This window comes from Typopeltis vanoorti, chromosome 3 (assembly GCF_054136105.1).
Source record: "Typopeltis vanoorti isolate ZY-2024b chromosome 3, IOZ_Tvanoo_1.0, whole genome shotgun sequence".
NCBI classification, from domain to species: domain Eukaryota; kingdom Metazoa; phylum Arthropoda; class Arachnida; order Uropygi; family Thelyphonidae; genus Typopeltis; species Typopeltis vanoorti.
Window position 1 is genome coordinate 126097911 of NC_143551.1, and position 25968 is coordinate 126123878.

At 35.4% G+C, this 25968-nt stretch overlaps 1 protein-coding gene across 1 annotated transcript in view; it reads right to left on the bottom strand.

Moving 5' to 3' along the window:
- The window catches only part of LOC150108543 (KICSTOR complex protein SZT2-like), a 1022772-nt gene that overhangs the window by 119696 nt on the left and 877108 nt on the right, over positions 1-25968 (bottom strand). Inside the window, exon 54 of the mRNA XM_090390485.1 lies at positions 10669-10851. Coding sequence (XP_090246611.1) covers positions 10669-10851 — 183 coding nt within the window. The remainder of the gene's footprint in view (positions 1-10668; positions 10852-25968) is intronic.

Genomic DNA, 25968 nt, shown 5'->3' on the forward strand with positions numbered 1-25968 from the left:
TGAATTTTATATTTATAGAAATATATAAAAAATATAAAGGAAACTAAAGACCTGACAGTAAAAAGAAGAAACATGAAACAAGATGCACATGGTGTAAGAAACACAGAACATACTGAACTTTGCAAAAAATCAGAAAAAGATAAGAGAGGATACAAGACATTTTAATACAAAAATGATAAGAACAGCAATAGAAAATGACAACCGCATAAAGAAAACTTCTTGATAATGTAGGTAATCTTTACATGAAAGATGTAAAAGATGAAAATGGAATACTGATTATAAACAGAACAAACATGTTGGAGATTATAGCTAAATTTTATCAAGAATTACATACAAATAAAGGGAAAATAACAGAGAACAACAATAGAGAAAATGATATTGAAAACTGTAATGAATATTTGATCAAAGAGGATGAAGTAAGATATGCGTTTACAAAAGTGAAAAATGGAAAGCCACCTGGACTTGATGTAATACTAATAGAAATGTTAAAAAAAAATGGAGATTTCTTGCACATCAAACTAGAAGAATTGTATACTGAGTGTTTAAGAACAGGAAGAACCCCTAAAGTTGGAATATTGGAAAAATCATCCTTCTATATAAAAATGACGATAAAACTGACATAAGAAATTATAAACCTATAACTCTTCTACCAGTCCTCATAAGCTGTTTACAAATATTATAGATAGCAGAAGAAATAATATATTAAATTTTCATCAACCAAAAGAACAGGCAGATTGCAGGACATCCTTCTCAACTTTAGATTGTTTACAAGTTAAATTAAGTAGTGGAAAAAACAAAAGAATATAATATACTAATTCCCTTGGCTTTCACATAATTATGAAAATGCCTTAGACTCAATAAACCTATGTAAAATGCTCGAAGCTTTAAAACATACAGGAATAGATGAGATTTATATTAGCATATATTAACTCATATATATGAGGGAGGTTCATCAGTAATAAATTTAAATGAAAAGAAAGAGAAATAATCAGAAAGGGAGACTATCTCACCAAAATTATTTGCTACAGTCCTTGAATATGCTATGAGAAAATTAAACTGGGAGAAAAGAGGACTAAATACTGATGGAGAATACTTAAGCAACTATGATTCTCAGATGATATCATTCTAACAACATCACCAAAAGAACTACAACACATGATTATTGAATGAAGTCAGTCTGGATATAGGCCTACAAAAAGATTGGATATTCCAAAAATAATGTGTAGTGGGAATGCTTCAGAACAAAAACAAGCTGAAATAAATCAAAGACAGATTGAAACAGTGAATTCATACAAATATCTAGGACAAATCATTACAAACAACAATAAACTCAATAATGAAATTTCAGCTAGAATAACAGCAGGATAGAAAGCTTTTAACCATTATAGAGAGATATTTAAAAGCACTTTACCAAACTGCCTGAAAAGAAAGACTTACTACCTGTGTGTGTGTGTGTGTGTGTGTGTGTGTGTGTGTGTGTGTGTGTGTGTGTGTGTGTGTGTGTGTGTGTTACTCCCAACAATGAACTATGGTAGTGAAACCTGGAATCTGACTAAAAAAAAAAAAAAACTAGAGAAACTGAAAACAACATAAAGAAACATGGAAGCAGTCATTTCGAATAACCCCTTTAGATAAAAATAATAATACTTGGATAAGGAAGCAGACAAAGGTAATGGACACTGCCTTAGTAATAAAAGGCAACAAATGAGAATGTCTGACAACAGATGGATAAAGAGGACAGAATGGACACCAAGAACTGCCTACTGGAAACCAGGTAGACCAATGGTAAGATTGGACGATGATATAACAAGATGTTATGGACGTTTATGGTGGAGAGTTGCACAAGCTGGTTAAAATGGAAGAAACATGGAGAAGCATTTGTCCAGGAGTGGACTGAAGCTGTTGTTAATAATGATACTGAAATATAGAAATACATATTGTATACATTTAGTCTATATCTCGATTTAAAATTACAGCTATACTGCATATACTGAAGAACAATGCAGCTACAAACACAAGTTAATCTGGTTAAGAGTTCTCCTCAGTGTGAAGGATTATCACAATCCTTTCCTTTAGAGTACACGGTGATCAGCATTAATTTTACACAAATTATGGACTCTACAACAGTGTTATAACTATTTTAATTTCCTGATGTCTCGACCTTCATATTATTATTATTACCCCAAGACCTCCTGGAGTCAAAGACTCATCTGGGAGGTCCTTTTATCACACACACAGCTCATCATACTGTGTCTTAAACACACTCAAACTCCTTGCAGACACCACAGTCTCAGGCAAGGTATTCCAATCATTCACAACTCTGCAAGGAAAAAACCTGTCTCTCAGTCGCCTACTCATACCCTCTTTATACAGTTTCCAGGGATGACCTCTGGTTCTCCGCTGATCTCCCACTATTCTCTGTAGAACTTCTCCAGCATTGATTCTATAACAACCCCTTACCAACTTGTAGGTCTCCATCATATCTCCCCCTCTTCCTCCTGTCCACCAGACTCAGCAAATTACATCTTCTCAATCTTTCCTCACACTCAACATTCCAGAGGTCAGAAACTACCTTAGTCAATCGCCTTTGGACTCTTTCCAACATCTCTTCATCCTTCTGAAAACCAGGTGACCAAATCTGGGCACAAGAGTCCATGTGTGGCCTAATCAAAGCCTTATACAATGGAACAACTACATCCCTACTTCTACACGACAGCGTCCTCCAAATCATTCCCAGAAGCCTTTGTGTTGTCTTCACAATTCTGGCTATGTGTCCCCTAAATTTTAGATCCTTATCTGCAATCACCCCCAGATCTCTTATTTCCTCCACCTCCAACAATATATCTTCACCAAGCATAAATTCTGCATCCCATCTTTGTTTTCCAAATTTTAAAATCTTACATTTTGCAACATTAAACTCACATCCCCATTTCCGTGCCTAATCACTCAATTTATTCAAGTCTTCTTGTAAGGCCACAACATCTTCACTACTCTTCATGGTTTGTCCCAACTTTGCATCATCTGCAAACAACTGAATATCTCCATCCAAATCTTCACCAATATCATTAATGGCCCTAAAACAAACCCCTGAGCACTCCACTAGTGACTTTCCTTTTCCTGGATATTGCCCCCCCCCCCCCCCATACACAACTTGTTGATACCTATCAGATAGCCAGTCTCCAATCCAACGCACTAATCTAATATCCAACCCCATCTGCTCTAGTTTGACTGTCAACTTATCATGAGGTATTCTATCAAAAGCCTTCACGAAATCCAAGTATATTACTGTGTATCCTTCTCCTCTGTCCAAGGAAGCAGTCACTTTATTGTAATAAGTAGATTATTAAAACATGACCTCCCTTTAGCAAATCCATGCTGTCCATCAAAGACAATACCATTGTTGTCAACTCAAGCACAACACCTGTCACACAGATAGGCCTATAGTTTGATGCTTGAGTTTGATCACCTCCTTTATGAAGTGGCACAATCTTGCCCTTCTTAGAAACTTGACTGAGTGCAAGACTCATATTAAAAAAATATGTCAAGGCAGGTGTCAACTACCTGGCACATTCTTTCAGAAAACGTGGTGATATATTATCAAGTCCCACAGCCTTATTAACATCTAATTTACTCAACTTCCCCATACACCTCTTGCTCACTTACAGTCAGTCTCTCCTCCCCATCATCTACTGCTCTCAATCTCTCCATGAAGGCACATTCACAAGATTGAAAGACCTTTATGAACTACTCATTAAGTATCTCCACCACACATTCCGCAACAGATGTCTTTATACCATTTTTTCCAATCAATGTCATCCTTCCATAATCATTCTTTCTTTTGCTGGCTACATATCGAAAGAACTCCTTAGTATTCTTTTTGGATTCATTAGTTAACTGCTGTTCATACCTCTCTTTAGCTACCCTCACCAACCAAGTCACCTTCCTTTCCTGGTCTTTGTAGACCGCATGGAATTGGTTATTTTCAGTTCTCTTATGCTGCCTCCACAATGCCCTTTTTCTCTGTATCGCATGTTTAATCTCTTTATTCATCCATCTCACACCTACCTTATTTAACCTTTTCACCCTTGGAATAGATTTAGACATTGCAACTACTAAACAGTTTTTGAAAATCCCCCAAGCTGCACTGATCTCTTTTCCAGCTAACTCCTCATTAAAGTGATCATCTGGAGTAAAAACAAATACATACAGAGACAAGCTAAATTACATTTCATACAGTATGCTGAAGAGACAATGATTTGATCAATGGTAGTTGTACTAGCCTGACCTCTAGTGAAAATAAAATTATTATAAATAAAATAAATTAACTACATCAAAGCTATATTCTGTTTAAGACAACATCCGAGAAACATTCTTCCATACAGGTAGTTTTGTAACAGTGAAAATGATTTCCTAATTTAACATGACAATTGTTATATCAGATTTAGGATCCTGGATTACATATAGTTCTATTTAAAATTAACTCATAGAGAGAAAGGTTAAGTGGGTATAATATGTGCCTTCCATATGCTTGGGATGTTCAGATCATCATTATTGTTAAGATTAGGGTGATTGATAACAATCTCACAGGCCTCCTTAAATTTATGTTCATACCATGTTTTGGTGTGATGTAAACAACCGGTGCTTTTCCAGTCAATTCTATGTAAAGTGTTCAAGGCATGATCAGAAAAACCAGCTTGGCCATAGTTATATTTAATGTATCGTTTATGTTCTTTTTTTCTGATAGGAATTGTGCATCCTGTTTCCCCTATATAAGGAAAATTACAGGTGCAATGGATATGATATACTTCAGGGTTGGCCAGTGGAGGATCCTTGAATGAGTCAAGTAAGTTCATTAATTTTTCACGAGGTTTAAAGGTGGCTTTAAGGTTGTATTTTTGTAGTATTCTGTTTATTTTGTCTGATATCCCTTTAATGTATGGAATGGTTAAAGTTTTATTGTAGTCTTGTTTATTTTTGTTTTTAAGTGAGGTCTTGTACAGAATTTTGTTGGTAGTATTTGGGCTGTAACCATTTTTTAGGAAGGCATTGCTGATAACTTTTAATTCATCTTTAAGTGCTTGTCCATTGGAGAAAATCTTCAAAGCCCTATTTTTTAATGACCCCTAGTTTTTGTGTTGGGTGGTGGTAGTGGTAGGAGTTTTTGTGTATATATTGGACAGTACGTGTCAGTTTCCAGTAAACAGTAAAGGAAGGACTGCCACAAGGAAGACGTGTGACAAGCGTATCTAGAAATGAAAGTGTGTTCTGCTTTTTCAATCTCGATTATGAATCGCATGCATTTGTGTTGTTTGTTTAGGTGGCTGAGGAATGTGTCTAGTGCGTGGCAGCCATGTGATCAGATAGCGAAAACATCGTCAATGTATCTAAGCCAGAATGTTCTATGTAAAAGTTAGCAATGGGGGGGGGGGGGAATAAATGGAGAAGCTACTTAAATCAGTCACCCCATGGCCCGAAGATATCGTTAAAAAATTAATGCCACACTACACTCGTTCCCCAAGAATTTATGGTCTACTGAAGATTCACAAACAAAACACACCACTCTGGCCAATAGTCGAAGGTATAGACAGTCCCAATTATCACCTAGCCAAGAAACTAGCGTCAACACTCAAGGAGTTGGTAGGTCATTCCCACTCCTATATTAAAAACACACAACACTTTGTAAACAAAATCAAAGACATCACACTGGAAAAAGATGATTTATCCATTTTGATGTCTCTGCCCTGTTCACAAATGTCCCAATCAATGACATAATCCTTCTATTACAGGACAAATTCCCTCCTGATATCACAGGGCTCTTTGTGCATGTACTACGTTCTGGTTATTTTGTGTGGCAAAACACTTTCTACCTACAAAAAGAAGGCACAGTCATGAGCTCACCATTATCTCCCCCCCCCCTTATTGTTAACTTTTACATGGAACATTTTGAGTAACATGTTTCTAGATTCCTCTCCTTTAAAACAGAAAGTCTGGCTTAGATATGGTGAAGATGATTCGCTATATGGCCCCATGGCTGCCAGACACTAGACAGTTTCCTCAGCAACCTAAACAAACAACGCAGACGCATACAATTCACAATCAAGATTGAAAAGCAGAACACACTTCTGTTTCTAGATACATTTGTCACACGTCTTCCTTCTGTAAGTCTTTCCTTCACTGTTTACCAGAAACATACTGGCCAATATATACACAAAAACTCCTACCACCACCACCCACCACAAAAACTAGGAGGTTATTAATACACTTAAAAACAGGACTTTGAAGATTTGCTGCAATGAACAAGCACTTAAAGACGAATTAAAAGTCATCAACAATATCTTCCTAAAAAATGGTTACAGCCAAAATACTATCAAACATTTTCTGTAAAAGACCTCACTTAAAAAAAAATAAACAAGACTACAATAAAACTGTAACCATTCCATACATTAAAGGGATATCAGACAAAATAAACAGAATACTACAAAAATACAACCTTAAAACCACCTTTAAACCTCCAGCAAAATTAAAGAACTTACTCAACTCATCCAAGGATCCAGGGTTGGTCATTGCACCTGTATGCCCTGTATAGGGGAAACAGGATGCACAATTCCTAGCAGAAAAAAAGGAACATAAACGACATTAAATATAATAACTATGGTCAAGCTGGTCTTTCTGATCATGCTCTGAATTCTATGTATGCATCATGCCACGATACATACATAGAATTGACTGGAAAACATGGTATGAACGTAAATTTAAGGAGGCCTGTGAGATTCTTATCACTCACCCTAATCTTAACAATAATGATGGTCTAAAAATCCCATAGATATGGAAGGCACATATTCTATCCACTTAACCTTTCTCCATAAGAGTTACCATACTTTTCCATGTATAAGACGAATCCTACTTTTTTGAACCCAAAATTAAGAAATCAATATTTTAAACATTAAAACAGAACATATTTGATATATATTTTTATATATTCAAAGTATATTTAGTAATTAGGTAATATTTTTAAGATACATACCAAGAAATTATGCATCACTCTCAGTTTCGAGCAAATTAAATTATGCATCAACCATTTCAATACAAAAGACAGAAACACACAGATAACTCATGCTACCTCACTCATGTGAGTCAACATGAGTTAGCTGTTGTATAGCACTGTTTGCAGATAGTTGGCTGAAAAATTGAAGTCTGATGTATGCAATGATCTGAAGATTTCCATATGTCACATAGAATCATATCCTTATTTAAGCTTGCCATGTGAAAAGATGACTGTAGTAGATTCCTTGATCTTGCTAGTGATGAGGATGTCCTCTTTGTAAAGCATAGCACTCTTGTTCCACTTAATGTGATGGTGTGTGTGTGGGGGAGGGGGGGAATGATACACTAAGCAAGAGTTGTCTTCTTTGTTGTTGCTGACATCACGTTTTTTTCTATCTTATCTCAAAACTTCTTGAAGTCTGGTCTATACATGAAAGGCTGCAAGAGTATGGAATTCTATAATATATACACCATGATATGTGTGTGTTTTGGTCTTTAGGAGAGCAAACTTCATATAGTCAGAATAGGTATGTCACTCTAATAATAGTAAACTTTCAGAAGACTAGCAATCTTTATAGAAAGTCCACCAATGTAAGGAAAGAAAACTAAGTCTCCATAGGATTTTGTAGGATATCAGGATTTTACTGTGCAGCAGGTTTGCAAAATAATAGTTTTCATATAAGTTTTTTTGAATATCCATCACAAACAAGTTGTTGGAGTAGAATTTGTAGTTTTCCATATTTCTTATTATGGAGACAGCCTCTTTTTTTAAGCATATGAATGATGCTTAGTTTTTGTGAAACACGGTGCAGAGAAGATGAATTGAGGTAATGATCAGAGTGAGTAGGTTTGCAACATAAACCGAGTATAAAGAACTTATCAGCAATTTTGGTAATTAAGACGTCCAGGAAGGTGTAGTCTTTCTTCACTTTCTAGTTCCAAAGTAAATTTAATTTTTTTGGTTGAATGAGTTAATAGAGTAAAAAGATTGTTAAATCAGCAGTACTATTTCCAGATGATGAAAATATCAATGTATCTCCACCAGACTGAAGTTTTAAGGTCTGTTGACATAAGAAAACGTTTTTCAAAATTTTCCATAAATAAATCAAGGTGGAGACAGGGGACTGTCCAAAGCAAGGATGGAAAGCTGTTCAAAAAACTTGTCCATTCCATCTGAAATAATTCACCTGGAGACAATGTTTGAATAGCTTGCAGATATTGGGAAGGGAACAATTCATCTATAAGTTAGGACTTCATCTATAGGTACACTGGTGAACAAGGAAATGATATCTAGACTAGCTAGGATATTTGATGGCATGATAGAAATTTCAGGTAGTTTTGGGACAAAGTGTGCAGACTTCTTTATGAAAGAGTTCATGTGTTGGATTTGGTTCTTTCATAGATTTGAAAAGCACCTGGATTTAAAAAAAATATGTAGGTGAATTCCATCCACTATTGGTTGTAAAAGTATACTGGCCTTGTGCATTTTTGGTATCCCATATAGCTGTGGGGTTAAAGGGTGCATAGATTTCAGTTTTTTCTTTAAATATGTAAGCCAAGTGAGTATGTTATGTAAAAGATTGGCGTGTCAATTATTGCACTTATTCTGTTGGAGCAAGTTTTTGGATCATAAAAGCAAAAACAGGAGTCAGCTCAAGGAAATGAGGAATAGAAAGTGCAGAAGCCATCCCATTTGGTACCACAGCAGATATAGAATTGATAGTTGCTGTGGTGAGAGAAGGAAACTTGGTTTAAGTTATGGTCCCAGTTAACAAAAGGAAGGCATGCTAACTTCTAGTGTATTTATCAGGAGAGTTGGTTAAAAAGAAATCAAAAATGTTGAGAGGATTATCAGGAATAATGGGAGGGCAGCTGAACACATGGTATCAAGCTACCCTGATTGTGGATAGGAGAGAACCATCAAAGTTATACTGTCTCTGGCAGAAGCAGTGAGTTGAGATACAAAATTGAGTACTTGATCTGATAGGTACTCTGTAGAGACTGAGCACAGAACACCTATCTATACCCAAGAGGCAGAAAACAGGGTATCCCTTAAACTTATCTTTCAACTGACATATGTGAGGTTGAAAGGTTAGTTTTTTTTGTTATATGTGAGTCTCAATAACTTTGCCTGTGTTGCAATTGAGGTAATTGGTCCAAGTCTTAAGAACCCCTAGTTTAACTCTGGAAGCGTCATATGACTCACATATTGTAAGAATGTCAAAAAAACAACAACAGAGTAATCTACAGAAAGAGCATTATTTACATTTGGAAGTTGTATTGAGTTCATTTTGTCAGCAAATAATGTAACACTTAAAACATTTCTGGGACCCCTTCTCTTGGAAAAAAGGAACAAAAGAAGCATATTCCAAACATATGTGGAAGAGTTTGTAAAAAAATAAATGTTTTTGATAACAAAAAAGGAGGTTCCCTCTTTATGACCAGAGCAATGTAGGTGTTTCAGTATACTAAACCTACAAAGCTGTGTCAGATATTTATCTAATTCAAAGAAAACTGACACTAAGTGCTTTTGTTTTAGGGAAGCATCTCTAATGAAAGCTTCCAGTTTTATGATTAAATGATTTAATCTTGAATTATTTATTTATTTATTTTTTTTTTTTTTTTTACAGAAATCAGACTATGTATTGGAAAAAATTTAGTAACCATAAAAGAGGAGAGTTAACCACAGGTTTTCTATAGTTACATATTTAGAGATTGGATATCACAGAAAAATGATCATGCCCCTGAATATTATCTGTTCACCATCTACTTCTCATTTAGACAATGGAAAGATAAATGGTGAAGTTATTTGTGAGTCTCAATTACCCAAAACTGGGTAAGCATGTGGAAGTGTTCTTTCCAATGTTTAGAAGATTTAGAAGGGAAAAATTATTGGCAAGAATGCATTCCACAACCCTTCCTCAGATATCAAGTGGAAGTGGTTAGTATTATGACCACTTAAATTCTTTCATAACAGATAAAAGGAATCCAATTAGGAATAGCAATTTAGGAGTGCACCCATACTCATTTTTTTCCTCTTTGATTTGCTTTAGCGAGAAGCACATTAAATCACAGGGTTCATAAATGATGTAATTGTGATTCATAGATATTAACACTTTTGTTAAAGTTCCCCCTTTAGATACTTTTTTATTGTCACATTCTCAGTGTTAAGGGGGGGGGGGGGGTTTCAACTAAATGGTGTTGCTGTTGTCACGACACACTCTCACCTCCTGATATGGAATATTCTGCAGTTTTGATATTTTGAATTGCCTTACATCTCTCCTCCTGATAGGTTCTTGAGTATCAAGAACCAAAATCATGCCATGCAGACCACTAGATCCCTTTTCTGAATGTTCAGGTTCACACTTCACTTGCTATCAAGCAAGTGAAAGCATTTACTCGAATTCAAATATTAACTTGAATTATTCGATGCTGAATAAGGACACAAATATTACTTTTTTTAATTTTATTTTAATCTATGGATAGTTTATATAAATAGCAACAGAAACAGTTGTTCTTTCAAGACAGTAATTAACTAGCCCATTAATTTCATCTTAAATTATGACCGTCACAATATAGAAGAATATCAATAAAATCTAGTAAAAATGGAAATGAAAGCCTTACTGATGACAGGGTGTGTTCTGGACAGGTTTTCTCATTTGAAATGGTACTAAAGAAAACTGGTGGGTCCAGTGCATGATCCCGAACTGGAGCAACCTTCCAACGCCAAGATGGACTAAATAAGATAGGTGTCAAACAGTAGTGACTAAGGCGAGCTACTTGCTTTACTAAGTGTAACAGTTTATCCTATAACAAATATAACAATTTCAAATTTTAATATTACTGGCAGAATAAACCAAAACTAAAAGAAACAAATATTTCAATATTTTAGTTACAAATTTAAAGAAATCCTCATATAGGAATAAATAAGTATGATATGTTTCATTTAAAATTCTAAATAAAAATTTAGGATCATGCTGTTAAAATCCTAGAAAAGCTTTCCCCAGAAGTATCTGCAAAGGCTTTGGGTTCAGCAACAACACATCCATTATGTTCCTGGATAGATATATCCTATCCTTCATTTTCAAGATCTTATCTCATACAACTTTTGCACTGGTTGTATATGATACAAGATGTAACTTGATTCCTGATTTTTTTTAAATGTCTTAACATATTGTACCATCATTTTGCATTGTGGTGGAAGCCAATAAGAATACAATTTAGTTGGCTAAATCTCAAATTGCAAGTCAATCCTTGTTCGTTCAGTATCTGAGCAGATACCTAAGAGGGTGCACCATGAGAAGGTGAGAATTAGATATTAGGTCAGAAGCCTCAGGTTGGTTTCTCTGCATTCTTTAAATAGCTATGTGAAGATTTTTTTCCAGTTATACAGCTTTTACATTAGTTATTCTTGATAAAATATATTCTAAATGTCTGGAGTAATTACTTTGAAAGACTGCTAAATGAAACAAGCAGTGTCAGCACAATGAAACAAGAATGCATATCTATACTATTATTATTATGTGACACCTCCAGGGAGTCCAAAGACTCATCGAGGGAGGACTCTACAACTCTCTGTCTCCACCAATTACAGCGAACCTCATCATCCACACCAACGCCATCTATTGCCCACTAGCACCACCACCACCACCACTAGTATTTTCAAAGACAATTACAAACATCCATGCCCACAGCGGGATTCGAACCTGCAGCTTTTTTGGCTGGAGAGCAGATACGCTAACCATTCATCCAACCAGGCCAGCAAATACTTGAAGTAAAAAAAATTCATGAAAAATCTGAAATGTGGAAAGACAGCCAGAGTAGATGAAATTCAATCAGAAATTCTCATTTATGGAGGTATAAAAGTTTTACAGAGGCTGCACTGCAATTAAGAAGGCATGGTTGGAGGGTCAAATTCCAGATGATTAGAGGAGTAGAGCTCACATAGCAAACATCTATAAAAAGAAAATAAAACTGAATGTGAGAATTACAGAGATATTTTCCTACTGAGTGTTCCTGGTAAAATTTATGCAAGTATACTTGAGAAATGGCTAAGAAAAATTGTGGAAGCGCAGCTTGGTGAAGAAAAACCTGGATTCAGTGCAAATAGAGGTTGTCAGGATCAGCTTTTCATTTAAGACAAACTGTTGAGAAATCTTGTAAATATTACAAGGATTGTAATATTTACAAGATTTCTTGTAAATATTACAATTGTGTATTACAACTGTAATTGTAAATATTACAATTACAAATATTAAATTGTGCATATGAAAAGGTGCCAAGAGGAAAGCTCTTCAAAATGCTACAGTTATACGGTGTAAATGGAACATTAATTTGAGCATATGTAGTCTCTAATTAGTTTTAAATAGTCCCTATTTAAGCTGTAAGTCAGCAGTTAGATTTGAAGGAGGTACAAGAAGATGGTTTGATGTTAAATCAAGTATGCAACAAAAGTGAACATTATCTCTGCATTAAATCTGATATCAAAATTGGTGATGTTAATCTTAGCTCTTTACTTTATGCAAATGATGTTATACTTCTGAATAAATCTAGTGCAAGTCTGCAAGATTCCCTGACTAAATTGAATAACTGTTGTAATAAATCTGGTATGAAAATCAGCAATTAAAAGACAAAGATAATGAAAATAGGCAGACACATTAAGAACTTCAACTGTATTTATTCTGAATGGTGAACCTATAGAGAAAGCAAAACATTTCAGCTATTTAGACACACTCTTTACTAAAGATGGTAAATTAAATATGGAAATAGACAAAGAATTAGTCAAGCTGGTATGGTAGGAAGTCAGCTGAATAAATTTATATAGAATAAGAAAGAAAATAGTAAAAACACTAAATTAGCCATATACGATACAGTGTTGAAACCAATTTTAACTTATGGATCTGAGAGCTGGGTAGAAATAAAACACTTGGTCATAGACTGGAGACCTCAGATGTATGAGCTCTGAGAAAGATCAGTGGAGTGAACAGATGGCATCAATGGTAGTATCACATTAAAAATGAGGATATTAGAAAAAGACTTGCCATTGTTAGCAGAACTAATCTCAGATGATACTGTCACTTAAACAGAATCAGAGAGAGGAAAGATTAGCAAAACAAGTGCTCTTTGCTAGATTGGCAGGAAAAAAGTCCCAGATGATGACTAAGATGGATTGATACAGTAAAAAGTGCCTTAGAAGAAAAATATAAGATATGATAATATTGAAGTCTTGATAGACAGCATATTCATTTGGAAGAAATTTGTTGATTGAGTGTTAGTAATGGTGTAACTTTTTCCTGTAGTACTATCATAATTATCCTCTACACACCCTGAGGGTACATTATCAGAAATGTGATGATGTCTTAACATAACATGCACTGGCACAAGTGATTCCACAGGTGTATTTTAAAGATATATATTCCATATTCTGTCCTGATTTTTTTTTGGTTGCTTGGCACCCTGGGTTTCATCATGGCTTTCAATAGCATGATAAGGTAAATGAAATTATGTTTTTTGGAAATGCAGTTGTTGCTGCCTAGACAATACTATCTGTATTATACACAACTGTTTCATTGACAGGTGATTGGGTGACTGTTTCAACATAAAATTTAACAAGATGGGAAGATATAAATATATAATCAGTCTAGTCAATTTTTCACATAGGCATCCATGAAGGAGAACATAGTTTCTGTGATGATATAGTGCAAATCATAGGAAAATGATTGCTTCCATATATGTTCTCTTTGACAGCCCAAATGAACATGGGTTAAATGGCAAGGGAGAAGACTATCAGATCTATTGCAGAATAATTGCAGACAGGCACATGGAAGGAAGTATTGCATTCATTATTAAGAATATGTTCAATGATACGGCCTCATCCATTTGTGTTGGCATTACCCAACAGTGTTGTGCCCATTAAAGCCACCCACAAGAAGTATGAGCTGAGGCACCTGCAATATAAGATTATGAAGGTCAATCTGATTTAACTCAGAATCCAGAAGTGAATAAATGAAACATACTATAATTAGAAATTCCACTGACAGATAAATGATTACTGCTTCCAGAGCAGTATTAACTGGATATGCTGGAAAAGAATACAGTTTCCCCACTAAGATCATAACTCCACTGTTGGCATTACCATCTCCAGTTTCATCCTTACAAATAATGATGAAATGCCTTAAGGAGGAAGTCCTCACTTAGTTTTAAATGTTTCCTATAGAGATTGGTTTGTGTTTCTGACTTTACAGACCTGTCTAATTTCTGAGTGATTGACGGCTTATGTTTATCAACTGATTCTGGGAAGTATGGATGGCCAGTGCCCATTTCTTTCTTCTGAAAAATGTTTAAGAAATCATTTTTTCTGGAGAAAGACACCATAATTTCAAAACAACTCATAATGGAATTTATGAGTTGTTTTACAAGTGAGACTGCAATAAATTAGACAACTAACTTATTGTGTTTTACAGTGCACCACTCATGATCGGATATACTGAAATTGCTGGTTGGCAAAATGGACATATATGTTTGAGTCACTTCTGATATTTTTTTTAATTGCCACCTGCTCAGCATAAGAGGATCTGAGGAACAGATGTGATTAGTTTCCTCTCTGTATCCTTTCATGTTTTTCTTTCTTTTTTTTTTTTTAATCTTTTCATCTTTGATATGCATGGGAGTAGGCTGGATGGTCTTCCTTATAGTTGATAAAGTTTTCTTTACAGAGCAAGATTTGTTATCATATTGATCAAAGGTCATTTCTGGTATCCATATTTTTGACATTTATTTATTGATGTATGATGATATGACAGCCGTGATGCGGACATGGGCAATGGCACTATCTTATAAAACCAATACAAAGCTATTGGTTATAATGCTTTTGTTTGTAAATTCTGCTGTTCTGCTGGCTGGTTTGCCTGGATGCATAACGAAAAACCTGATTTTCCAGAAGGAAGGATCCTACCCTCTCTGACCAGATAATTCACCTTCAACCAGAAAGCTCTGATAAAGGTTCCTAGCATCCTAGACAAGATTCAAACTCAGGTCTTTTCAACTAAAGGACTGTTAAAACCAACTGAACTGCAGAGGCTCTTTTCTGACACTAATCCACTAAGACTTAAAGCATCTTAGTGGATTAGGCATATACAGCCTAACAGGACAGATGAAATATCCTGCTTTATGTATGAAAAATACGGATGATGTTCATGGTCAGAATCAGGTGACCATCCCATGTATCAGGATGCACCTCATGCTTATTGTTTCTTGATCTTTAAGCTCTGGACAGATTGCCTTATCTAACATCAAAGTGATTCCATTCTGATATCACAACTCTTATATAGTTGAGTGCTATGAGTTGTTACTGTAAATAGTATTCTGCACCTTGATGTTGCTTTCATTAGTTTTAATAAGTGTTACTGACATCATGTTTCAACAAGAATATCACAAGAATGTAGCTTTTAACTATTTTGGGAAATGCTGCCAATCCTTGCAAACTCTTTTGAATAAAAAAGGGGTGACATCATTCCTGTTGCTTTTCTCCTGTCAAATGGATGATGAGAAACACTGGTACATTGATGATGTGTGTATCGAATGCATTTTTTTTTCTTGTTTCTATTATGAAATGACGTATCTATGGTATCCCTATTTGACTGGGCCTTGGGCTTCTTCATGTGGAAGGTATTTTTGTTCAGTGCCAGAATTTGCCCATCCATCCTAAGCAATAAATGTGTTCAGAAGGGGAATGTCCTTAGACTGTGGGTTAAGAAACTTACTGCAACACCACTGATCCTTGTAAGCAAGCCAATGCACTAGCCAACTGATTCTGATTAAGCCATCTGTGACCATTTGCCAGAGCAGGGGTGGGGAACCTTTTTAGTATCAAGGGCGAAAATTGCTAATTTAAAAACTTCCGAAGGCGACTGGCAAATTTAAACTCTTATATATAGTGTATGTAGTGTGCAATATATATATCAATAAGTAAATATGCAACATTCTCATCTGATATGGTATCTTTTAATTACAATTGTGTAGACATTTAATTATAACAATCAAGCAAAGGCTATATTTAATTTATTTAAAAAATATATTTATTTTAACTGAGAACTTTATTAAAGCAATAATAGCATAATAAATATTTCATGAAAGTTAATGAAGCTTACCTTTAATCTTAAGCTTTTTAGTGAAAAGGCTGAAACTCTTTTTTTGTGAAAGCTTAGAAATATTAGCCGCCCTTGATGAGACGGCTACTCGTAGTTCATTGGCGAGATTTTCGTCAATGAGTCTTGTACGAAGAGGATTTTTTGCCAGACTTAATTTTGAAAAAAATGCTTGCATTGATAAGTAGTAGAAAACTGAGAAGCTATTTTCAAGGCGTTATTTTTTAAAGAAGGGAATTTCTCAGAATCAATAGATTTGTAAAAGTCCAATATAGGCAGATTACTATATTTTGATCTCAAAGTGTTATCACACTGCAAATCAATCAACTCTAATTGCAAGGAATTGGAAGCTTCCTCAGAGTGTATATCAAAAGGTGTTTCAAATATTTGTAACTCAATTCTTTGATTTTTTATATCTTCAAATCTCCTTTGAAATTGATTCAAAACACTTTGACACTCATCAACATACTCACTTGTTGATTTTGGATTGTGTTCTTTTAATTTTGGAAAATGTGTAAAGCGGTTTTTTTTCAGTAGGGTAAGAAATAATTGAAGCATCGATTCAAAGCTCTTGATATGAGTGAGCAAAGAGTCATTAGTTGATTGGGGTCTTGTAATTTCAAATTTAGATTATTCAAATGACTAGTTATGTCTACTAAAAATGCTAAATCAGTTTGAAACTTTTCATCTTCCAATTCTTTAATGGGGGCACCTTTAATGTCGAAGAAAATTTTCATTTCGTAATCGCTTGAGCATTTGAGCTCTACTAAGCCACCTAACTTCACAATAGTACAATAGGTCCCCATATTCGGCTTCAAGATCTTGCAAAAATTCTTTGAATTCTCTGTTGTTCAATCCTTTACTTTTTATCAAATTAATGGCCTTTGTTACTACATTCATGACGCTGTTCATCTTGAGTAACTTTGCACATAGATTTTCAATATGAATGAAGCAGTGGCACACAATTAAAGTATTTGGGTTCAATTGACATTTCTTAAATTCATTCTTAATCAGAGCCACAAGCCCTTTTTTCACGACCTACCATGGATGGAGCACCATCTGTAGCGAGACCACTCAGTTTTTCATATGGTAAATCGAAATCCTTTAATGCTGAATTGACCATTTCAAATAAATCTTCCCCTTTAGTTGTCCCCTTCACTGATTTTAAAGCAAGAAATTCTTCTTGTATATTGAAATCTGTAGTTATTCCCCATATAAATATAGCCATTTGTGCAGTAATTGACAGATCAGTAGTCTCATTGATGGCTAATGAGTAAAACATAAATTCTGCTGAATCTACTTTCAAAGGAGTTTGGATGTCATCGGCAATATCTTTAATATTATTACGTGACACCTCCAGGAAGCCAAAGACTCGTAGAGAGAAGGCTTACCCTACAACTCTCTGTCTCCACCAACTACAACCAACTGCAACTACATCGACACCATCTACCGTCCACCACCACCACTAGTACTTTCACCAATAATCACAAACATCCATGCCCGTGGCGGAATTCAAACCCGCAGCCTTTTGGCTGGCGCGGATATGCTAACCACTCGGCCAACCAAGCCAGCATATGGTCAGAAATAGTTCTTTTCGATAGGCTAATCTTCTTAAACAAACTCAGTATTTCTGGACATAAAATCTCAACAGCAGTAAGGATGCAATCTTTCACAAACTCACCTTCATTATGGGTTTTAAGTTTTTAAGCAATTTGTTCACACAAAGCATAACTAGCTTGAGTTACAGATGGTCTTTCCTGAATAAGCTTTTTAAAAAGAGGTTGGCTTTTGATTATATTTTCTTTCAAAGTCACTATCTTGTCTAAATGTTCTGATCCTTTTAAATTTTCATATTTCTTATGCTTACTCAAATAATGTCGTTCAAGATTATATTTTTTGTAAACTGCAACATGTTCATTACAAATAAGACAAATGCACTTGTCATTAATTTCAATAAAGAAGTATAGTTCTGTCCATTTTTCACAAAATAGAGCACATTCACCATTTCTTTTATGCTTTTCACTACAACTTGTCATTTAAAAAAATAAATTGAATAAAGTTGTCAACTGGTTAATTACAAGGCACTCACAGTACTGCATGAGAAAAACAAAGTCAAAAGTCGATATGTTTTGACACACACGTGGGAAAATGTTATGGTGGTAATTGGGAAGCAACCAATCAGAGAAAGTCTGAACTTTCCCTGCGAGAAATGCTCCCGATTTCTTTTTATTTTAATGGCTGGTCTCGAATGATGGTTGCCAGACATATGATGATGATATTTTACGTAATATAGTTATTTTTGATTTTGAATATTCAATTATTTAAATTTAAATAAATTTGATTATAATAAATTTAAATTATTACAAAATTTTATTTACATGTACATACGAGTACATCAGCAAAGGGGCAAATTGAAATAGACTCGCGGGCAAGGGGTTCCCCACCCCTGGTCTAAAGTAATGCAAGAATACGAGCCCCTTTCTGGATGTCCATATATCACACAGCACAGTAAACATGAAACAGAGCACTGAATCTCAATGATGGCAGTCTATAAGAGAGGATAGCAAATAGGATGCAGGAGTAGAGAGTAGAATAAGGGAAGAAAGTGTAGAAAGGGTCAATACCTTCACTGAGTCCCCCTCTACCATGAACAGGCTCCCCCATGTGGATGACTGGGGATCATTCTGGGAGATATCTGCAGTTGAGTGGTAAATTAATCAATTCTCCTCTCAGCTGAATCTATTTCAATAACAGATTCAGCTGACAGGTAAATGACAACTGTCTGTATGCTTACAATGAAGGGGACTCAGTGAAAGGGAATATTGCTGCTTACATGGATGGCAAAACTCCATTGCAAAAGAACACAGTCTTATACTTCTGCTGGATGGCTTTGCTGTGGTCCACATTACATTGTAGGATAATTTCATTACTTATTTTGGTTGAATCAAAATAAGTCCACCTTTGTGGACTTATTTTGAATTTGGTGCTGCTAGAATGCAGAATATTAATCTTTGAATTTTCATATTTGGAGAATTGTGGAAGGCATCTCTTCCTTCTGAAAAATAAAATCCAAGACAAATATTCTGCTCCATTTAGGGCAATGAAGACTGATAGTTCCTCTTGGGGTAGAGATAATACTGATCCAAATGATTAGTCATCATCAAATTCCTGCCATGTACCCTCAAGGGGTGTACAGGATATGATAGTACTACATGAAAAAAATTACATCATTATTAATTTCCTATCTACAATTTTCCTCCAAATCAGTCTGTTACTTGTCAAGACTCCAACATTATCAGATCTTATATTTCTATCGTCTAAAGCATTTTGTACCGTATCAATTCACCTATATCTTGGTCTTCCTCTGGGTCGTTTTCCTGCCAACCTGGCAGAGAACACTTGTTTTGCTAATCTTTCGTCACACATTCTGTTTAAGTGACCATACCACCAAAGATTAGCTCTGCTAACGCATTCCTGGATGCTGACAATGTCAAGTTCTTTCCTAATATCCTCGTTTTTAATATGATATTGCCATTGATGCCATCTGTTCACGCCTCTAATCTTTCTCAGGACTCTCATATCTGTGGTCTCTAGTCTTTGGTCAAGTGTTTTACTTCTGACCCAGCTCTCAAATCCATAAGTTAAAACTGGTTTGAACACTGTCTTGTACACAGCTAATTTAGTGTTCCGACTGATTTCTCTCTTATTCCATATGAATTTATTCAATTGACTTCCCACCATACCAGCTTTGCTGATTCTGTTGTCTATTTGTATATTTAATTTACCATCTTCAGTAAAAATCGTGCCTAAATAGCTGAAATGTTTTACTTGTTCCACAGGTTCTCCATTCACAACACAGTTGACATTTTCAATGATTCTGCCTATTTTCATTGTCTTTGTCTTTTTATTGCTGACCTTCATACCATATCTATTACAACAGCTATTCAATTTAGTCAGAGAATCTTGCAGACTTGTAGCATATTTATTTAGAAGTATAACATCATCCGTATAAAGCAAAGAGCTGACATTAACATCTCCAATTTTGATATCATGTTTAATACCATTTTCCTTCATAATGTGATCCATATAGATAATGAATAACAGAGGAGATAATGTACATCCTTGTCTCACACCAGATTTAACATTAAACCATCTTCCTGTACTTCCTTCAATTCTAACTGCTGACTTACAACTCAAATAAAGACTAAGTATTGCTTGATATAATGCCCCATTGACACCATATAACTGAAGCATATTGAATAGCTTCTCTCTTGGCACCTTGTCATATGCCTTTTCCAGATCGACAAAACTTAAATACAGATCTTTGTTATATTCCCATGCTTTCTTGACTATTTGTCGTAAAGTAAAGATCTGATCCTGACAGCCTCTATTTGGCCTGAATCGAGCTTGTTCTTCACCAAGCTTTTCTTCCACAATTCTTCTCAACCGTTTCTCAAGTATACTTGCATAGATCTTGCCAGGAACACTCAGTAGGGAAATACCTCTGTAATTCTCACATTCAGTTTTATTTCCCTTTTTATATATGGGTACTATGAGAGCTCTACTGCAATCATCGGGAATTCGTCCATCTGTCCAGGCTTTCTGAACTATGCAGTGCAGCCACTGTAAGACTCTTATACCACCATACTTCAATATTTCTGGTCAAATATCATCTACTCCTGCTGCCTTTCCACATTTCAAGCCTTTGATGGCTTTTTCTACTTCTAGTATGGATATGTATTCCTGACTGCATGCCTGGTCAGTGTTTTTTACTACTGTGCTGTCATCACTGCTTGTTTCATTTAGCAGTTTTTCAAAGTAATTACTCCATACTTCAAGGATATCTTTTTCTCCCGTTTTCATGTCACCTTTATCATCTCTAATTCCTTATACAGCACTCTTTCCTCCATTCTTAAGCTTCAACAACCTCCAGAATATTTTGCCACCTTCTTGATATTTATTTTCTATATTCTTGCCAGAGTCCTCCCATGACTTTTGTTTAGCTAGTTTTACACAGTGTTTAGCATTCTTGCATTTGTCTCTATATTTTCTAAGAGCACAAGCTGACTTATTTGACAGGAACTTTTGGTATGCTTTCTTCTTTTCCTTCACTGCCTCTTTAACTTCCTGTGTCCACCAGGGAGTTCTGATTTTTTAATCCTTACAGATAACCTCACCACATGCCTCTCTGGCAGAATCAATCAATGTTTTCTTCAGAGTTTGCCACTGAATCTCCAAGGTTTGATTCCTGTTCTCAAACTCTTTCATTTTTTCTTCAATAATCTTTGTGTATTTTAGCCTACAGTTCACATCTGAGAGCTGCTCAACTTTTATTCGCTTTAAAACTTTCTTACATGTTATTCTTTTCAATATGAAATTCAATTTTATCCTGCTCAAGACTAAATAGTGATCACTTCCAATTTCAAATCCTCTGTACACTCTGGTGTCCTGCACCAGGGAAAAAACATCACTATCAACAATAACATAGTCAATGAGACTTTTCTTATTCCTAGCCTCTTCTCTCCATGTGAATTTGTGCACATTTTTATGTTGGAACATGGTGTTAGTAATAACCAGTCCATGTCCTGAGCAGAAATCCAACAGATATTTGCCATTATTATTAGCTTTGCTCTTTTCTCCAAATTTTCCCAAAATATTTTTGTATGTCTCACAATCATTTCCTACTCTGCTATTTAGATCCTCAACAAGGACCAACTTTTCATTTTTCATTGTGTCAGTTGCTTTTTCTAAAGCCTCAAAAAATTCCTCCACTTCTACCTTAGTAGAACCTTCTGTGGGACCATAGGCACAAATAAGTCTCATTGTCCAGTTCCCCATTCTCATATTTGCCCACATTACTCTACTTGAGACTGACTGCCATTCAAGAAGATTAGCCTCGTATTTTGTGTTGAATACTATGGCTACTCCTTCTTTTCCTTGATTGTCATTGCCTGAATATAACATTTTGTATTTATTGCTCAGAAAGATCTCACCAGTTTTGGTCTTTTTTGTTTCAGTCACCCCTATTATGTCGATCTGGTACTTATCTAATTCCTCAGCTAGCTCCATTTCTTTGCCATTCAGGCTTCTTACGTTGATAGTACCGATCTTTAACTCTGGTGATGTTGAGCTGGGGTTTATTTTCAGATTTGTTCCAGTAGCTGACTTTTCGCTGTTCGCCCTGGTTCCCTGGCGAAAACAACGGGGGCCTTGTTTAATGGGGCAACGCCCCAGCCAGCATGAAATTTTGTCATGTTGTACCATCATTTTTTATTTTGGTTTAACCAATAAGAATACAATATGGTCGGCTAAATCCCAAATTGCCAGCCCATCCTCGTTCGTTCAGTATCAAAGAAGATACCCAACAGGGTGCACCACGAGAAGGTGAGGATTGGACATTAGGTCAGAAGCCCTGGTCGGTTCTCCACATTCCTTTAAAGGCTATGTGGAGGTCTCCTCTCAGTTATACAGCTTTGACCCTTAAGCACCCCCCAAATGATTAGTGGCCATGTCATATCCAGAGCCACTAATTGATAATTTATTCTTTGAGGTACATGCCCATTATTTTCCATTATAAGGAGTGACTTTTGACGTAATGGAATAATTTGGTGTATTTGCTTTCAGCTATGAGGGCATACTCTTCTTTAATTGAGATTATAAGTAGATCATATATTCAGGAATGATGTAGTTAGTTATGAGAAGACTGGACAGTAATGTACATTAATATCCTCTTAGATACTTTAATTCTTACCTTTTCAGTGTAAAAGGATGTGTCACTAGATGTTGTTGTGGTAATTTCCTCGTCACCTTCTGATAATGTATGTTCTGCTCTGTGTTGATCATTTGAATCTTTCTCATCCTTCCACTTTGAAAGATTTCCCTCACAGTTAGTTCATGTGTTTTGTTTTACAATCTTTGTTTTCTTTATTATACAATCTTTACTACCAAAATGGGCACAGATAACAGATCTGCCATCTGTGCCAATTTTGGTAGTAAAAGATTGCAGATCTGTGACAGAATTGTCCAAACATGATCATACTGTGGGCATTTGAAACACACAAAGTATTTGCAATGTAGAGCATGATAGGGCAGTTGAAATACCCTGCTTTCTCTTTTGTTGCAGGTCTCAGTATATTAAATATAAGGATAACATTCCTGGTCAGTATCAGGATACCATCTGAATGTATGAGAATTCTTTTTATGGCTTTCTCTCCTTGATCTTTTTATTTGGAGAAAATCTTATTAGAAACATTGAGGAGGCCCATTCTAATTGGACTTCTAGAGAAGAGTTCAGTTTTGTAGAGGGATTACTATGATTAGTATTCCCCTGATTGATGTTGCATAAATGAGTTGCTCTGATTGTTTCAGGGAGGATGTTTGAATGAGAATGCCTCCAGAACAGATTTTTCAAAACAGATTCTCAGGATCCAGCTGATCTTTCAGATAAAGAAGAGCAACATCTTCCTAATTGGATGTTCACCTACTGAATATATTACTAGAATGATAAGTATAGCATAGTTATAGGTGCTGCTTTATTGATTTAAAAAAAATTTTTTTTTTATTGTCTGTTGATGTTGCAATAGGGCTTTTTGAGTGCTCTGTTAATGAGAATGAAAGACTCATACTCAAAAGGAGAGAGAATTGGTTACAATATCTCCACATCCACACATGAATATCCACTATCTCGCACTATCTGACATGAGACTGTGTGTGTGTGTGGGGGGGTCCCCCACATGCAAATGTAGTGGTTGTTCTTCCATCTGATCAAATGGAATGCACTCATAAGTGTAACACTAGATTTACCCCAGACAACATATTGACAGCACAGCAACCCTTGGATTCTGTCTCTGAACCACAGGGAAGGATACTTACTGCAGCTGTTCATCCTTTTAGGCAAATCCACCAGCTGACTAATCCTGGCCTATCTTGCTGAAACAGATGGAGGGGGGAGGGGAAGCAGCATGAGACTACCAGACCACATGAGGCTGTGTGTGTGTGGGAGAGTCATCCCCACAAATGTAGTGGTTGTTCTTCAGTACTGTTCTTTCATCTGATCAAATGGAAGGAACTTTTTCTGCTGAATCCAGAGAAGCAATGTGCTCTAATGCACAGGCAAAAAATATAGACAAAAACACTGACTAATGTGAGAAAACTGGACCAGAGCATAGATCACATTAGGTGAATGCTATTATAATTGATCACAGAAAGTATTTTAATCATTGAGTGCGTTATTCCATAGACAAAATGATTCATTTTAACTAAGTTTTGACTTATGAAATTTGGAAAAACACCACCTTACTTCACATGGCACTGATGTGCTCTAAGTTGTACAGTCATTAGGAAAAATTTCATCCTTAGACTTTCCGTCCAACAGCTCTTAATGTTTCTTTAAATTTTTCTTTATTTTTTTATATAGTCTGGAAACCCTACCCTAGAAACAAACATGGAACTTTATTGAAGAAGACACTTTAGGACTCCTGTAGTCATGTTTTTTGGTTCCTAAAAACAGTAGCATATTTATAAACGGATGTCCTCTTAAGAGATTCACTGATGACTTCTAAGTCCAGAAGCCACACTAGGCCTAAATCCTTGACAAGAATGATGATGATAATTATAAACATGGAGTTTAAGTCTAATCATGATGAAAGAAGCCTTTATATGGACTTTTTTAACTGAAGACAAGTTAGCTGATTAAGTACAGAGGTATCAGAATTGTTCTTCTGGAAATTCAAGAGCATACTATTAATTGGGCAGTAGATGGTGTTTTGCATAGATAGAGATACTGGCATTGTGTGTGTAGATGGAGGATTAAATAGTGAAGATGGTAAGGTGTGCAGAGTAGACTGCTCTCCTGCGATGACATCCTTGGAGGTGTTCATATAATAATAAATTTAGAAGCTTGCCCAAGGGGCTTATAAATTTATTAGTACATGAAACAGTGAATAACTAAGAATATGAAATCAGCAGTTTATTAGCATAGTTGTTTTATCTGTTAAAGCATTTTGAGGCATACAGCAAACAGTGTAAATTATTTAACATACTGCTTCTTCATAAAATAAAACGGATATATTTCTCAAAGGATATTCTTACACTTTCTTGCAGTATAGCAAACAGCATGAATTATTTAATACAGTATTTCATAAAATAAAAAATAATATACCAGATGTATAAAAAGTGATGGTAAGTATTGTAAAGGTAAAGAGAACAATTTTAAATAAGTGAAAAAATTTCAGCAAAAATGGGTATTCAAATCAACTATTGTCAATATAAACTTGTTTTCATTAAGAATGAACCAATGACATTAAAAATATCGTGAATATTTCTGAACTACCTCTTAGTACAAGCACAAGAAGGCATTGATAGAGTACATTACCTGTGGCACTATTTGACATATCTTACACCAACAGTTTTGCTATACCTCTATCACAATCAATGCATTCAACCTCTTGGATCTGCCAACTATCCACCAAGAGTCTATTCTAGGTAATGGATGCTGTAATATATAATGCACCCAAAATCCCAATTTTCCTCCTCATCAGCAAAAAAGACAGTTTGTAAAAAAAAAAAAAAAACCATACCGTCTTTTTTGATGAGGCAGCCATTAGTCATGATAACATATTCAATTTCCATAATTGCCATGTTTGGGCTGACAAGAATCCACATGCTAGTGCTGAAATGTGACATAAGCATTGCATATGTAGGTATTCTAGGAGAAGACAGTTTGATAGGATAGAATGTTCTTCCAGAGCTGCATACCTGTATTACCTACATGATCTAC